Below are 16,827 nucleotides of genomic sequence, written 5' to 3'. Positions count from 1 at the left end.
ATATACCACGGAAGTGAAATGCTGCTCGATGCCATACCCTGCACACCATTCTCCAAGTTGCTGACCGACGAAATGTCGCCCATTATCAGACACGAGCTTACGAGGAACGTCGAACCGACATATTATATGTTGTTAGATGAACTTCTTGACCATCTGCTCAGTTATCTTTGCCAGCGGTTCGGCCTTGACCCACTTGGAGAAATAGTCGACCGCCACTAGTAGGAACTTCCGCTGCCCGGTCGCCATGGGGAAAGGCCCCACGATATCCATGCCCTACTGATCAAACGGGCAGGATACTGTGGATGTCTTCATCTCCTCCACTGGCCGATGAGAGAAACTGTGGTACTTCTGGCAGGACAAACAAGCAGCGACGGTCCGCCCAGCATCCTCATGCAGGGTGGGCCAAAAGTACCCGGCTAACAGAATCTTCCTCGCCAGTGATCGACCGCCCGGGTGTCCCCCACAAGTCCCCTGGTGCACTTCCTCCAGTATGTACTTTGCGTCTTCCGAGCTGACGCACTTCAGCAACGGTCGAGAAAAAGCCTTTTTGTAGAGTTGATCCCCGATAAGGGTGAACCGACCGGCTCTTCTTCTTAATAGTTGGGCCTCGCCCCGATTGGATGGCGTGACTCCCGATCGCAGGAACTCGACTATGGCCGTTCTCCAGTCACTTGGGAACGTGAGTCTTTCCATCTTGTCGATATGAGCCACCAAGGATACTTGCTCGATCAGCTGCTGGATCACCACCGGTGTTATCGAATTGGCAAGTTTAGCTAATTCGTCCGTAGCCTGGTTCTCCGTTCGGGGTATTTTCTGTATGACTACCTCCCTGAAGTTGGGTTTAAGCTTTTCGAAGGCTTCCGCGTAAAGCTTGAGCCTTGCATTATTTATCTCAAAAGTGCCTGAGAGCTGCTGGGCGGCAAGCTGAGAATCTGAGTAAAGGATTACTCGGTCGGCCCCCACATGCCGGGCAGCCTTCAAGCCAACTATGAGGTCTTCACATTCTGCTTCATTATTTGTTGCTCGATAGTCCAATCGGACAGACAGATGCATCCGCTCTTCCTGAGGAGAAAGTAGCAAGATACCAATCCCGCTTCCAAGTCGAGTGGATGATCGGTCTACAAATACTTTCCATAAAGCTTCAGGTTCGGGATTTTGTACCTCTGTTACGAAATCCTCCAAGGACTGCGACTTAATCGTCGAGTGGGTTTGATATTGGATGTTAAATTTACTGAGCTCTGTTGTCCACTTGATGAGCCGCCCGAATGCTTCTTGATTTAGAAGCACTCTTCCCAGCGGGCAGTTCGTCATAACGATGATCGTATGTGCTAAGAAATAAGGGCGGAGCCTCCGTGCGGCCAAGACCAACGCGAAAGCGAGCTTCTCGAGACCGGTATAGCGGGACTCAGCATCTTTTAAAATGTGGCTAAGGAAATACACGGGCTGCTCTTCCCCGTCCTCTTTCACCAGCGCCGAGCCAACAACATGCTCGGTTGATGACAAGTATATACGGAGAGGCTCGCCTATGTTCGGCTTAGCCAGTACAGGTAACGAATTCAGATAGGCTTTCAAGTCTTCAAACGCCCGATCACACTCCCCGTCCCACTGAAACTTGGCAGCTTTACGCAGGATCTTGAAGAAAGGTAGGCTCCGGTCGGCCGTTCTAGAGATGAATCGCGATAACGCCGTTATTCGACCAGTAAGACGCTGCACTTCCCTCAGGTTTTTGGGAGGCGACATATCCTGCAGCGCTTTTACCTTGCTAGGGTTCGCCTCTATAACCCGCTCGGTCACAATGTAACCGAGGAAGCGTCCACCTTTTGCCCCGAACAGACATTTTTGTGGGTTCAGGTTAACTCCGTACTTCCTCAGCGTTCGGCAGGTTTCCTATATATCTGCACAAAGATCTGCTGCCCGGAAATATTTAATAAGTATATCATCCACGTATACCTCCAGGTTGCGCCCGATTTGCTCCCGGAACACTTTGTTCATTAGCCTTTGGTATGTAGCTCCGGCGTTCTTCAGCCTGAACGACATTACGTTGTAGCAGTAAGTCTCGTGCGTAGTAACGAAGCTCACCTTTTCCTGATCTTCCCGGGCGAGCGACACTTGGTGGTAGCCCTGATATGCATCCAACATGCATATCAGCTCGCACCCAGTGGTAGAATCTATCAGTTGGTCAATTCGGGGTAGAGGGTAGAAATTCTAAGGGCACGTTTTATTAAGGTCACGGAAGTCGATGCAGACCCTCCATTTGTTGCCGGGCTTGGAGACTAGCACCACATTTGCGAGCCAGCTTGGGAATTGTACCTCCCGTATATGGCCAGCCTGCAGGAGCTTCTCAACTTTCGCTCGGATGATGACATTCTGTTCGGCGCTGAAGTCCCTCTTCCTCTGTTTCACCGGCCGAGCGTCCGGCCGCACATGAAGCTCGTGCTGCGCTATGCTCGGCGAGACTCCCGGCAACTCGTGAGTCGACCAAGCAAAGACGTCGCAGTTCTGTTGGAGGCATTTGACCAGCCTCTCCTTTTGGCTCGCCTCCAGGTCGGATGCTATGAACGTAGTGGAGTCTGGTCGGGTAGGGTGGATCTGTACCTCTTCTTTTTCTTCATAAACCAAGGAAGGTGGCTTTTTAGTTATAGCATTTACCTCGATCCGTGGAGCTTTCCGAGCGGCCTTTGCCTCGACTCTGACTATTTCCACATAACATCGTCGGGCTGCCTGCTGGTCTCCTCGGACTTCCCCCACTTGATCTTCAACGGGGAATTTTATCTTTTGACAAAATGTTGAGATGACCGGTCGGAACTCGTTGAGAGACGGCCGTCCCAGGATCACATTGTATGCGGAAGGGGCGTCGACCATAATGAAGTTAGTGGTACGCGTTCTCCTGAGCGGCACTTCCCCTAGCGAGATAGCCAGTCTGGTCTGGCCGATCGGGAGGACCTCATTGCCCGTGAACCTGTATAACGTGGTCGTCATTGGCAATAGCTCGGCTCGGTCAATTTGAAGTTGATCGAACACCTTCTTGAAAATTATGTTGACCGAGCTGCTTGTATCAATAAATATGCGGTGGATAGTGTAATTAGCTATTACCGCTCGGATGATGAGGGTGTTATCGTGGGGGACTTCGACTCCCTCGAGGTCCCGGGGCCCGAAGCTGATCTCGGGCCCGCTTGCCTGCTCCTGGCTGCAGCCGACCGCGTGGATCCTGAGCTGCCGAGCGCGTGACTTTCTGGCCCGGTTTGAATCTCCTCCTGTGGGGCCACCGGCGATGATGTTGATTTCGCCTCGAGCTACGTTGCTCCTATTCTCTTCCTCCCGAGCGGAAGGTCTTGCTCTCTCTTGCGAAGCTTGGCGATGGACCCTCGGTTGCTGATTTCGCTTGGACGACTCCCTAGCCCCGCGCCGTTCTGTATCCTGGTGTCGGTGTCTCCGATCAAGTGAAGGGGATCGACGGCGATAGCTTCGGGGCGTGGGGTGAACGATTTGCGGAAGGCTTCGACAATCTCGGGTGTTGTGGGTGGCTAACTGATGAAGTGAACAGAACATGGGAGTCCATATCTTTCCCTTCGGTTTAGGCCGATCGGCTGCTACATGCTGGACCAAGTGCGTCCGGGTTTCGTGGTATGGCCTTGCTCCCTCGGCCCGAGGTCCCCTCGGTGGTTGGTGGCTGGCTGAGGTCTTCCGCTCGGCGGTTGTCAGCGGCTCGGATGACACTTCTTTTCTCCTCATCGTCTGGGCTTCCTCCATGTTGATGTATTCGTTGGCTTTGTTCAGCATGTGGTCGTAACTGCGGGGTGGCTTTCGGATGAGCGATCGGAAGAAGTCGTCGTCCACGAGCCCTTGCATGAACGCGTTCATCATGGTCTCCGAGGTGACCGTCGGGATGTCCATGACCACCTGGTTGAAGCGCTGGATGTAAGTTCGGAGTGACTCCCTCGAGCCTTGTTTGATGGCGAACAGACTAACCCTGGTCTTCTGGTATCGCCTATTGCTCGTGAAATGATGGAGGAAAGCCATTCGGAACTCCTTAAAACTGGTGATCGATCCATCCGGCAGCCTCCGGAACCATCGTTGCGCCGATCCCGAAAAGGTGGTGAGGAACACTCGGCACTTTACACCATCTGTATATTGATGTAGCGTGGCAGTGATGTCGAACTTACCCAGATGGTCATCCGGGTCGCTAGTCCCGTTGTACTCTCCGATCGTCGGGGCCGTGTAGTGCCTCAGTAGTGGGTCTCTCAGGATGGCTTCAGAAAATTGACGATTGATCCGCTCGGGGGATGACTCCATTCGAGGTGCCTTGCCCTTCCGGATGTCATAAATAGGTGCCTCGTCGGACGAAGACCCCCGGTCGAGATTGGCCTGCGCGCCCTCTGACGGTGTCTCGAACAGAGTCCGATGGAACGGTATCGGGGCGAACGGTGCTTCCACTTGAGTGCCGGTCGGACCTTTGTTTTGCCCCCATATCGAAAGGTGCTCCGGTCGGTCTTCAGGGGCCGCTCGGCCGCCCGAAGCTGACGTCGCCTGCTGTGCTATCCGCTCGGCTTGAGCCTTCTGCTGTTGCTCCACCATTTTAGACGCTCGCGCTTGAATGAGCATGTCGAGTTCTTCGGGAGAGAGCATCACCATGAGTTGGCGTCCAGCTTCTTCCATCTTCTCTGCTCAGATTCAAGTGGGTTCCCACAGACGACGCCAATTTGATCCTGTCCGAACTATGAGTTGATGAAGGCTAGGGGCGTGGCGCTCTTTGCTAGCTTCGTGTAGACGGCGGGATGAGATGGACCTCCAGCAAACCTGCAACAAAGTCGGGCCGGGAAGGGGTTCCCGGCGACGACCCTCCGACGCTCAAGTCAGGCGAGAAGAAAACTGGAGCAAGACAATGAGAACTGTAGCTACAGTGTGGATGATTGCATACCTCCGTTGAAGCTTGGGGGTCCTTATATAGGACCTTGGGGGGGGTGCGTGCACGCTTCCCCAAACATACCTCCAACATGGATGTCAGAAAAAGCATGCCTGATGCCATTCCGCAACCGTCCGAGCATATTCCTATCGGGACAGTGGAAACTTCTACCGTACGATTCTGTGTACGGCCTGACCGTTGGCCACGCCGATTGTCGGCGGCAGCTGTCTCTAGGCTGATCTCCCCAGCTATCCCCTTTTGTCTTTTTCTGTCTTTCGTCTATCCCTGGGTCGGGCGAGCCGGCCGCTCGGCACTCCAGGCGCGCGAGGATGTGAGTGTATCAGACCGAGCGGGAAGGCCCCCGGTCATGTGCTCGGATGAGACTACGCCACCTTGGTCTGCAACTCAGCCGAGCGGCTTGGCCGCTCGGCCCAGAAATTCCTTTACCTTGCGTCGAAAACCCAACATGTGGTTGAGTTGTCTTTTGTCCGGCTTAGGAGATTCCGCTCGGCAGGACTTCAGGGTAGACCCTCTTGACCTTAATTTGACTCCTACGTGTTACTGACCTCCTCCTGGGCGGGTCCTTCGTCCTTACCACCGGATCAAATACTATAATAGAAAAATTTTCTAAAACTAATTGAGCAGTGGGGTAATAAACACCGAAAAGTTGTTCGGTTGCATCATTAAATACTTTTAAAATTTCACAAATACTACTACAAATATTCTATTGTTGTGAAAATAAATATATATTAGTATTAGTATTTTGTGCAAAAAATGAACATAATAATTCTTTATATTGAAATGAATCTTATAATAATTGGTATGTTGAATTCCAACGTGTTGGTACATCACGTGGAAATTTTTTAGGTCTCATTCCATTAATTTTACAAAACCTACCCCATTGTTTCATTATAGATGGATGAGACCATAAATAAGAAATTGCAATTCTAATTGGTTTAATATAACTTTCTAAAATTTTTAAACCATCTTGAACACATAAATTTAAAGCATGGCATACACAACAAATATGAAAGAATAAACCGCCAATAATAGGTTGACAAACAAATTTTAGATCATCTATACAAGCGGTATTGGAACTAGCATTATCTAATAATATTGAAAATATTTTATGAGTTAAGTCATATTCTTCTAAAATTAAACATAATAATTGTGCGATGTTATGAGCATTATGTGATTCATCAAAAACTCTATAAGCTAACAATCTTTTTTGGAGGTTCCAAGAGTTATCGATCTAATGACAAGTCACACCCATATACGAATGTGTTTGCCAATGATCACTCCAAATATCGGAACATAAATATGTTGGAACCCCAAGGTTGTTTTGGTGTAATCAACAAGTTAAGTTAGGTCCTGCGTTGTTTCTAACCTTGTGTCTAAGTGTGCAGGAGCTTAGGAGCACAGGTACTCGAGCGGAAGACGCAGCTAGCGAGAAGGACGGCACGCTGTGCGTCCGAGGGATGAGGTGCTGCGGAAGAGTACACCGGCGGACAAGAAGGAAGTGCACGCGGTGATTCCGAGGTACGAAAGCCAGAGCGGAAGATTGCTCGGGGAGCAAGAGACGCAGCTAGCGCGAAGGTCGGCACGGAGTGCGACCGAGGGACGAAGTCTGCGGATGAGTACCCTGGTGGACGAGAAGGAACACGCGCTGCATCCGAGAAGCCGGAGGGAAGCACGCCCGAGAAGACCGGAAGATGGGTTCGGTGAGCCCTATTCGGATGGCGACATCACCCAAGCTAGCGAGCCGGAGCGGAAGACCCGGACCGAGCCGAATCGAGACGAGTTGAACCGGAGTCGAAAAGTCAACTTATGTTAACCTTAGGGCTCCGGGCGCCGGAATCCGGAACATTCCGGCGCCGAACCGACCGGGCGCCTGAACCGATTCAGGCGCCTGAACCCTTCCAGCGCCCGAATCGACAACAGGATCGAGCTTACTCGATCCAACCGCTGGGGATAAAATTTATCCTCTGTGGCGCCGAACCCTTCAGCGCTCCGGACCAAGACTATAAATATAGCCTTGGTCCGGAAGCTTAAGAACTCACTTGTAAATCCAAGGTTGCACACTCTTTTAGTCTAAGCACTTCAACGCTGTACGAGGCTTCTCCGCCCGAAGGAGTTTTATTGAGCTTAATCTTCCTTGGATTAACAACCACATCGGTTGTAACCAAGTAAATTTTTTGTGCATCGCATTTCTTTATGCTTTTAATTTACTGCTTAGTTTATTTATGCAAGTGTTAGCCTAAAGAGTTCGAGGAGGGCTTGTTTTCTTTTTTTTTTTTTGTGTTAGCAGGATATCCAACAACCCCCTCCTAGCCGGCCCAACGGTCCTACAAGTGGTATCAGAGCCGAGTACGCCTCAGAAGGACTAACCGCCGTCTGAAGCAACAAAACGATGGTCGGAGCTAGCGACTACCCACGTGCATTCGAGGGGGAGTTTTCCATCTGGAAACAAAACATGGAGGTATACCTTAACTCAGATTCTGGTATTTCTTTAATAATGAAATTTGGTTATGAAGAACCAAAGAACACGAATGGAGAAGGACTCGATCTACGCCTCTGGAACGAAAAGCAACGTGAGGAGTCTATGGCAAATGGGCGGGCAAAATATTATCTTCTGAATGTAATACCAAAGGAAGATTTCAAAAAGGTCGCAGATTATGAAAGCGCAAAAGAACTTTGGGAAAAGTTCTTGCAGCTCTACGAAGAACCTTCAGAAGCTGACACCTCAATAGACACCGAGCCACCGACAGAAGAGTCCGAAATCGACAGCCGCAGTACATCCCGAGATCGATGAAGGGGGAGAATCTTCGGAAGAAAGCAACTCAATAGGGGGAGAATCAATTACTGACAAGGTAAGTTAGGTATGGACTCGAACCTCTGATCAATTGAATGATTCAATCGAAGAATTGTCTGAAAATTTTTGCGAATCATCGAAAGAGTTTTTTATATTAGAAAATCAATTGTCAAACTTATCCTGCAAATTTGAAATATTATCGAAAGAGTTCTTCGAATTTCAAAATATCTTAACAAAAGAATTTTGCAAGTTGGAAACTTTGCTAAAAAACTTTTGTGAATCACGAAGAAGTTTTTCGAAAGAATTATGCAACTTAGAAATATTATCGAAAACTTTTTCTGGTCTTAAAAATTTGGAATTACAAATTACTTTATTGAAAAAGTTTTATGAATTAGAAATTGATTCATCGAAAAATATTTTCGGATTAAGAAACCTATTATTAATAGATTCCTGCAAATTCTTATTGTTAAAGAATTCTGGCAAATTACAAAATATTCTTTCAAACGAATTTTGCACATTGCCGAAAGAATTTTTTATATTGTCGAAAAATTTTATCAAGTTAGAATCTATGCTATTTGAATATTTTTGTGAAGTTGCAATTCAAAAAATAATAGAAATTAACATGATACAAATTATTGCATGTTTAATATCTGTGGCTTTAATTTTGAAAAAGTGTAATTTGAGAAGTTATGAAAAATTGAAATGGAAATTTAAAACTTGTTGATATAAGTATCAGTATAAAATAAATAAATGCATAAAAAAAAAAATTCATGCTATCAATTTTTTTAAATTTTCTTGCATAAATTTTTCGGCTTAGAAAGTGTTTAATTATTGATGACGAATACTTGAAATTTTTTTTCTTGACTTAGAAATTTGTCTTGACTTAGAAATATTTCCCTGAAAATTATTGAAATATATTTTCAAATTTTTTTTTTAATGTCAACCCTTAGATTTTAGTTGTTCCCCATTTTTATTGTGATCAAAGGGGGAGAAGGAAAGTATAAGTCTAGGGGGAGGTAGAAAATTGAAAATTAAAATTTGGAATGTTTGAAATTTAATTACTTCTATCATGTTGCATGTTATTGCAATAAATTGTTTAATTACATATCTATTTTTGACCCTAGCTTAACTTGGATTGATCACACCAAAAAGGGGGAGATTGTTGGAACCCCAAGGTTGTTTTGGTGTAATCAACAAGTTAAGTTAGGTCCTGCGTTGTTTCTAGCCTTGTGTCTAAGTGTGCAGGAGCTTAGGAGCACAGGTACTCGAGCTGAAGACGCAGCTAGCGAGAAGGACGACAGTCCAAGGGACGAGGTGCTGCGGAAGAGTACACCGGCGGACGAGAAGGAAGTGCGCGCGGTGGTTCCGAGGTACGAAAGCCAGAGCGGAAGATTGCTCGGGGAGCAAGAGACGCAGCTAGCGCGAAGGTCGGCACGGGGTGCGACCGAGGGACGAAGTCTGCGGATGAGTACCCTGGTGGACGAGAAGGAACACGCGACAATTCCGAGGGACGAGAAGCCGGAGGGAAGCATGCTCGAGAAGACCGGAAGATGGGTTCGGGTGAGCCTTATTCCGGATGGCAGACATCACCCAAGCTAGCGGAGCCGGAGAGAACAGACCCGGACCAAGACGAGACGAACTGAGACGAGTTGAACCGGAGTCGAAAAGTCAACTTATGTTGACCTTAGGGCTCCGGGCGCCCGGAACCATTCCGGGCGCCCGGAACCCTTCCGGACGCCCGGAATCGACTTTTCAACAGGATCGAGCTTTGACTCGATCCAACCGTTGGGGGATAAAATTTATCCCCCCCAGGGCGCCCGGAACCCTTCCAGGCGCCCGGACCAAGACTATAAATATAGCCTTGGTCCAGAAGCTTAAAAAGAACTCACTGATTGTAAATCCAGTGCTTGCACACTCTCTTTTAGTCTAAGCTTCTGTTTTCTGCACTTCAACGCTGTACGAGGCTTCTCCGCCCGAAGGAGTTTTATTGATCTTAATCTTCCTTGGATTAACAACCACATCGGTTGTAACCAAGTAAATCTTTTGTGCCTCGCATTTCTTTATGCTTTTAATTTACTGCTTAGTTTATTTATGCAAGTGTTAGCCTAAAGAGTTCGAGGAGGGCTTGTTTTCTTTTTTTTTTTGTGTTAGCAGGATATCCAACAACCCCCTCCTAGCCGGCCCAACGGTCCTACAAAATAAACTTTATTATCTAATTTACTAAATTCACCAATTAAATTCTTTTTTCCTTGTTTTACTAATTTTTTAATTGTACGAGTAAGTGTAGTCCTAGGAACATGTTTAGCACATGGAGTAAGAGATTCATTACAAAAATCTTCAAATGTGCATTTAGATCCAAAACTAAAAGAAAGATGTTCTACGAAAACAAATTTAGCTAATGATCCTCTTAATTTATTATCCGAATATAAAAATAAACCGGAATCGGTACCTCTAGTTGAAGAAAATCTTGATAATTATGTTTAAGAATGGTCGAGTCCATATTCCGTCGGGTACTTCGTTTCTACATGTCGTTTCAACGACCCATAGCCACTGCCGGCTTGAAATTTGTAGGAAGCATTGCAGTGCTTACATTTTGCATGCATTTCTTCCGACGGAAGAGTGACCTTCTCAAAATGTTTAGTGAAAATAGAAGACTTTAGAGGAGGAAGTTCCTGAACCTTAGAAGTAATTGCATCGGTATTTCCTTGTGTTTCGGGTGTCGGATTCGAAAGATGCTCGATCTCATCATCGGTGGATTGAATGTTGGGGTCCTCCTCCCGTGGATTCATTATTTGCTTTCCCTTCCGAGCTCGAGATGATGCACCTCTGCGGCCTCCTTCCATTGTAATTGAAAATTGGAAACGAAAGCGTGTAAAGAATACAAAATTGAGATTAAGAGTAAGAGTAGAGAAGATGTGTGTGAAAATGATGAAATGAGCTCTCTATTTATAGAGTTTTGATAGTAACGGACACTAAATTATAGCCATTGATCAAAAAATGGTCAAATGATCTTAACCGTTGAAAAAAATAATCCAAAAAATACCCCCAACGGCTATGAACCGCCGGTTAACCGGCGGTTCAAGCAGTTACAAAAAAAAAATGTTGCGGCTGAACCGGCGGGCTGAACTGACGATTCGTCGGTTTTGCAGCAACTGAACCAGAATTAGCCCGGCAACTTGCCGGGTCAGTTCCGGTTCGACCCAGTGAACCGGGTCAACAGGCAACCGACCCGTTGACTCGGTTATGGGCCCGGGTCGGGTCCGGGCCAGACCCGGCCTGGGGTTGAGTCTACCTCTACCCTTTCTTTTATATTCCTTAGTTTTGGCAAATAAGGAAAGTTTTAAACATAATTAAAACTTCCTTATTTTCCCTTGCCAATGAATAAAAGAAAATTTTAACTAAAATTGCATTTTTTTTCTTTTAATGGACGACCCCTACAAATCCTCTAAAATAGGAAAGTTTTAAACACAAAATTAAAACTTCCTAATTTGTTTCCGGAATTTTTAAAAATAAAAATTTCTCTTTTAAAAATTCTCTTCATGGTTGGTTATAAAAAGAAACTTTTATAAATTAAAATCTCTCTATTAAAACATGTGGATGATTACAATAAGGAAAGTTTTCTCCAAAATTAAAATCTTCCTTTCAATCTACAAATAAGGAAAGATATCAAACCTTTCTCTTAATCATTTGTAGAAACTATAAAAGGTAAAATTTAATTTTAAAACTCTCTTTTAAAATCATGTCTTCCACATTAGGAAAGATTTTAAAATAAAATCCTTTTTATTTTTATTGTGACCGACCCCCTAAGCTTGGGCTCCAAGTTAGGGACGGCCACCACTTGATCCATCCAAGGCTTATCTTGGTCGGCCCTTGCTTGGGCTCCAAGCTTGGCTTGGCCGGCCACCTATGGATGGGTAAGAAGGTGGGTTTAGGTGGGTATAAGACTTTATAAATAAGAGGTTACGACAGGGACCGCGAGGAGGAATTGGTTTTGGTCTCCCGATGAACTTGAGTTTCCCGTGTTCGCTCCGAACACCCAACTCGAGTTCATCAATAATATCTTATTCCACTAAAGAGTTATTATTACACTAGCGCACCAATCTCATATTACTATATGGGCTCATTCTTATCATGAGTGTGTTATTCTCCCTGTGTTTAAGATATTGAATGTCTACTAATTAAATGAGTTACTGACAACTCACTTAATTAATATCTAGCTCCAAGAGTAGTACCACTCAACCTTATCATCATGTCGGACTAAGTCCACCTGCAGGGTTTACATGATAATCCTTATGAGCCCTTAAGGGGGCATCATCAACCTAGATTACTAGGACATAGTTTTATTCTATAATCAACAACACATCATACAAATAATATCATTTCTCAACTTATCGGGCCTATTGATTTAACGAGCTAAATCGCACCCTTTGATAAATTAAAGAAATAAGTATTAAGTATATGTGCTTGTTATTATATTATGATTAAGAGTACACACTTCCATAATAACAGAGGTATTGTTCTTTTATATAGTCAGTATAAAAAGAAACTACCTCAAATGATCTCGCTCAATACACTCAGAGTGTACTAGTGTAATTTTATAGTTAAGATAAACTAATACCAAATTACACTGCGATTATTCCAATGGTTTGTTTCTTTCCATCTTAGTCGTGAACTACTTTTTATAACTTATAAGGAACTTATAATATGATCTTCTATGTGTCACACTACACACCATGTTATTTACAATATAAATTAATTGAACAACTACACTTAGCATATAAATGTAGACATTTGACCAATATGATTCTTTATTTCAAAATAAATGTTTACAAAAAGCTAGGCTTTTAGTATACACTCTAACAGTTCACCCCAAGCAACCCAGTATTATTGGTGCCACGCTAAGATACAAATAGGTAAATCATGGGAGACATCTTACCCAAGCTCAGGGGCCCTTAATATGGGAGAGATTAGGCATCCAGTAAGGTATTTTGTACCCATTGGAAATTTACCCCATGATCTATTGGAGCAACCACCTATATAGATACCAATTGCATCAATCCGCAAGGGTCCTTTCCTAAGTAATACTAGAGCAAAATGTGATATCATTCTCCTCAAGCGGCCTAATATCAACGACCCATGACAAGATACAGGTAGATAAATCATAGGGGACATGTTGCCCTATAACAACAACCCTTTGCATGGGGTAGGTCAAACACTTAAAAAAACATTTTGCACCTACTGGGAATTAATCTCATGACCTATTAGAGCAAACACTCATGTAGGTACTAACTGTGTCAATCCATGGGGGCCTATCCCAAGCAATACTAAAGCAAATGATGATATTACTCATCCCAAATGACTCAGTATCGCTAACCCCAAGACAAGATATATGCATATAAATCATATGGACATTTTATCCTAATGCAACAGCTCTTTATATTAGAAAAATCAGACACTTAACAAGTCATTTTATATCCATTAGAAATTCATCCCAAACTCCATTGAAATAAACACATATATATGTACCACTTGTGTCAATCCGTGAGACCTCCTCAGCAATACTGATTATGAGTCAGAGAAGGGGAGGAGGTTCAAATTAATCTTGATAAAAAAAAAAATTGTGCTATACTTGAAGAAAAAAATAAAAAATGTATTATATTATTTGACTTTAAGAAACGATCATCTTAAGTAAATTAAACTGGCATGCCAAAAGATTAAACAAATTCTCATTAATTCCAATCACTTAAAGCCTGCTCATGTGAAGCTCATAATCCACGGTAGCTTTCCATGCCATGCAAGAGTAAGTTTCAGATGGTGACAGGTCAAGCTTGAGCACATGGAAGAATCCTCAGCCCAAACACCAAAGAAAATGGGCAAAGTTAGCAAAACAAGCCTTCTTCTGATTCTTAATTTCTATGCTGTAAAAAGGTAAGTCGAGCCATAGAATATGCATGAGTTTATTTGCAGCTGGTTTGTGCTGCATTTCCTTGCATTGACAAAGACAAAGAACAGCATGCCACTTCTCACTTCTCATTATTAGTTAGCATTTGTTTCCAGAATCTAAAAACTTTCAGGAATTCAATTTTGCCATTTCACAGAGGAAGCAAAAGAACAAAAATGACAGATGAGAGCGCGGAGGACAAAAACAAAAGGAATTTTTGCAGCGACTGTTCGCACTCAGTCTTACATGTTTACTTACGCATATCGCCAACAAATAACAGCTGCACATGATCCTGTTACAGTTTTGGTTCTACCGCAATTTTGGAGTTGTTTCAAATGATCATTCTATTGGATTTGGATTTTGGAATGACCACATTCTGAAGAAAGAGTTCATCAATCTACTCGAGAACTTGATGATTAACTGACTAACTCTCCACGGATAGTGTAAGGTTTGGTGAAAACTTGCGCAGCTACAGCCACTGCTGCTGCTGTATAAATTTTTAATATATATATACATATAAAATGTGTTTGATGAGTGGTTCTGTTTCTCGAGGTAAAGACCGCTGGATCATTGGTTTAAGGGAACAATGTGGTAGATTTCTGATACCTTTTCTCCCTCTTCCTCTGCTGTGCAGGAGGAGGGAAAGAAAGAGGGTTTACTTTCTGCGCTCTGTGTAGATTCCTTTCTGCCAGCCAGCCCGAGGCGAGGTTCTTGTCTGAGACACTTAAACTTTACCATTCCACTTTATTCCCTCCTCTTCTTCCACTCGACTTGAAAAATTCCATTGCTGGTCGATTAATTGCCCTCAGGCAGCAGCAATTCAATGTGTTCTGCGAAACTGTTAACGCAAGAAAGTAATTGAAGGAGAAACAGTGACAGTCGTTGCATGCCGACCGAGCGTGGTGATCTCATAAAGGTGATGGGAAGGATGAAACTAAGACTTTAAGTTCTAAAGAATTCCAAGAAGCGTAAGATGTTGCAGAAATCAGTTTAATTTGGAGAAACACGGAATAAAAGTTGGATCTTTTTTTCTCGTTGGATCGATCCAAAGTACAAGAGGAATTGAGACTGGAGTTTGAAGTAGTGAGTGCTTCAGACGTTGCCGTGGCGGCCGAGCTTGAGGAGGCGGCCGCTGCACTTGGGGCAGGAGTCGTCGCTCTTGGGGACCATGAAGTACATGAAGCAGGACCGACATCCGGCGGAGACGAGAGGCTCGGCGGCGGTCGCCCGGGAAGGGGAGGAGGAGGAGATGGAGGTGAGACAGGAGTTGGCGGTACTGTCGCTGCTGTCCTCGTTGTCGTTTCTGCTGCTGCTGCCGCCGCTGGCGACGCCGGAGAAGCTGTCGTCGGAGGACGAGGAGACGTCTTCCTCAGAATGATAGCTCGACGAGTAGGCGGCGGCGGCTCGGGGGTCTTTGCTCGTCCTGGTTCCGGTCTCCCGGTTGAAGTAGTAGACTTCCCCTGTCTGCCATAATGCACAAAAGGAACGATTTTGACGCCGGAAATGGTTCCAAAACACGATTTTGGAGACGGATTCGCTCCATTTATAATCAATGATTGACGAAAAGAAGGAATGCATTTAAGGAGGTGGGGACGTCTACCTGCATGTCGAGACACTGCTCCCAGTGGAAAGGCAGCGCCGTCTCCGAGTTGAGCTCCACGGAGACGCTTTCTGGGCTTCCGCCGACGAGATGTGTCGCCGGCGAACGTAGACCTCGCTCCCTCCCCACCGTGCAGCTCCGAAGCAAAGCCGCAATCATCTCAATGTTGGGAGCCGTCATCGAGAGAAAAAGCGAGAGACAAAAAAGAGGAAAAGCAGAGTAAACTAAGGAAGGAGCCTTTGGGAATGGTTTGGGAAGGAAAAGAAAACATCCATGGAAGGAAGAAGGAAGCAGTAGCTGAAGGTGCCACTGTTAACGCAACATTCCCAAGATATATACGACATCCTTCGTCCAAATTAAACTTTGGCCAATTATTTTGCATAACATCTCAAACTCTGACGCTTTGTGATTAAGCAATAAAAAAACAAGGAAATCAAAAGAAAGTAAGAGGAAGGTGTTAATTTAGGAGATGTCGGAAGGAGATAGAGACAAGAAGGGTGTTGGCCACTTTGTCTCCATCTGTTTGTCCGCGGTATATATAAAAAAATAAAAGTACACTTCTTCTCCAAGATCACGCAGGGATTCATCGTTTCATTAGTTTTTTGTAATTTATGTACCAACAAAAATTTAGTTTGTAAGAGGCTTCCGATTTTTTAAAATATTTTTTTTAAATGAAATATAATTTAGGAGTTTTGATCTTCTCGAATTCACAAAAAAGAGGCTTGCTTATTTGAAATTTTTAAAAATGATTTGGATTGATCTTTCCCTCTCACCACTATTAATTTTAAACATGTCAATCTTCAATTCATCGGAATCATATTTTTTAAAAATCTAATTCAAAATTAATTTTTATTGTTCTGATGCACATGACCTTGTGTTTCTCACTCCTCTCTTTCCGTTATACGACATTGAGCTCCGTAATTATCATACTTCTTTGTTTATTATAAATGTAATGTTATCGTGAATAAATCTGAAATAAATAATTAAGAACATTGTTAGACTTTTTACCAATTCAAAAATTTACAACATCTAAAATAGATTCAATCAGAAGGTCAATAGTGAATTTCGATTAAAATCTACCCATAGGCCTAGACAAGTCTTATTAGACATATTTCAAATTCTATAAATTTCTAAGGTTGTAAAGAGTCTAACGATATCTTCTATTACTTATTTTGGTCTTTTCGAAAGTGATACTTACTTTCAACTAAAATATGGTCCTAGTATCTAAGAAAAAAAAACTCATGTTGAGTCTGATTTGAATTAGATCAGACCTGTGGTAGTGCTCATTTATATCCTCCGGGTCTGATCTAATTTAGATCATGCCCATTGTGGAATTGATTTCTCAGACACTAGGACCATGTTCTAGCTAAAAGTTAGCGTAATATTGCAGTACCTTCGGAAAGACCGAAATAAGCAATTGAGGACACTCTTAGACTCCTTACAGCCTTAGAAACTCATAGTGAAATGAATCTAATCAACCTGTCTAGGTCCATGAGTTGTTAGTACCCCAAGATAGTTTTGATGTGATCAACCAAGTCAGGTTAAGTCCTGTTGTGATTTAACCCTTGTGT

General features: G+C 44.1%; 2 protein-coding genes across 2 annotated transcripts; both read right to left on the bottom strand.

The window, feature by feature from the left end:
- Positions 1-273: 273 nt before the first annotated feature.
- On the bottom strand, positions 274-4,656 carry LOC122035045. Its single transcript, XM_042594449.1, has 3 exons — positions 4,199-4,656; positions 1,951-2,026; positions 274-1,605 (listed from the first exon to the last, which is right to left on the bottom strand). The coding sequence occupies exons 1-3, from the start codon at positions 4,654-4,656 to the stop codon at positions 274-276; spliced, it is 1,866 nt and encodes a 621-aa protein (XP_042450383.1).
- A 9,974-nt stretch (positions 4,657-14,630) lies between these two features.
- LOC122049022 lies at positions 14,631-15,784 on the bottom strand. Its single transcript, XM_042610544.1, has 2 exons — positions 15,257-15,784; positions 14,631-15,120 (listed from the first exon to the last, which is right to left on the bottom strand). Exons 1-2 carry the CDS (start codon positions 15,434-15,436, stop codon positions 14,749-14,751), a joined length of 552 nt encoding a protein of 183 aa, XP_042466478.1. The 5' UTR covers positions 15,437-15,784; the 3' UTR covers positions 14,631-14,748.
- Between the last annotated feature and the right edge of the window lie 1,043 nt (positions 15,785-16,827).

Source organism: Zingiber officinale, chromosome 1B (genome assembly GCF_018446385.1).
Source record: "Zingiber officinale cultivar Zhangliang chromosome 1B, Zo_v1.1, whole genome shotgun sequence".
Classification (NCBI taxonomy): domain Eukaryota; kingdom Viridiplantae; phylum Streptophyta; class Magnoliopsida; order Zingiberales; family Zingiberaceae; genus Zingiber; species Zingiber officinale.
This window is presented reverse-complemented; position numbering and strand designations above follow the sequence as displayed.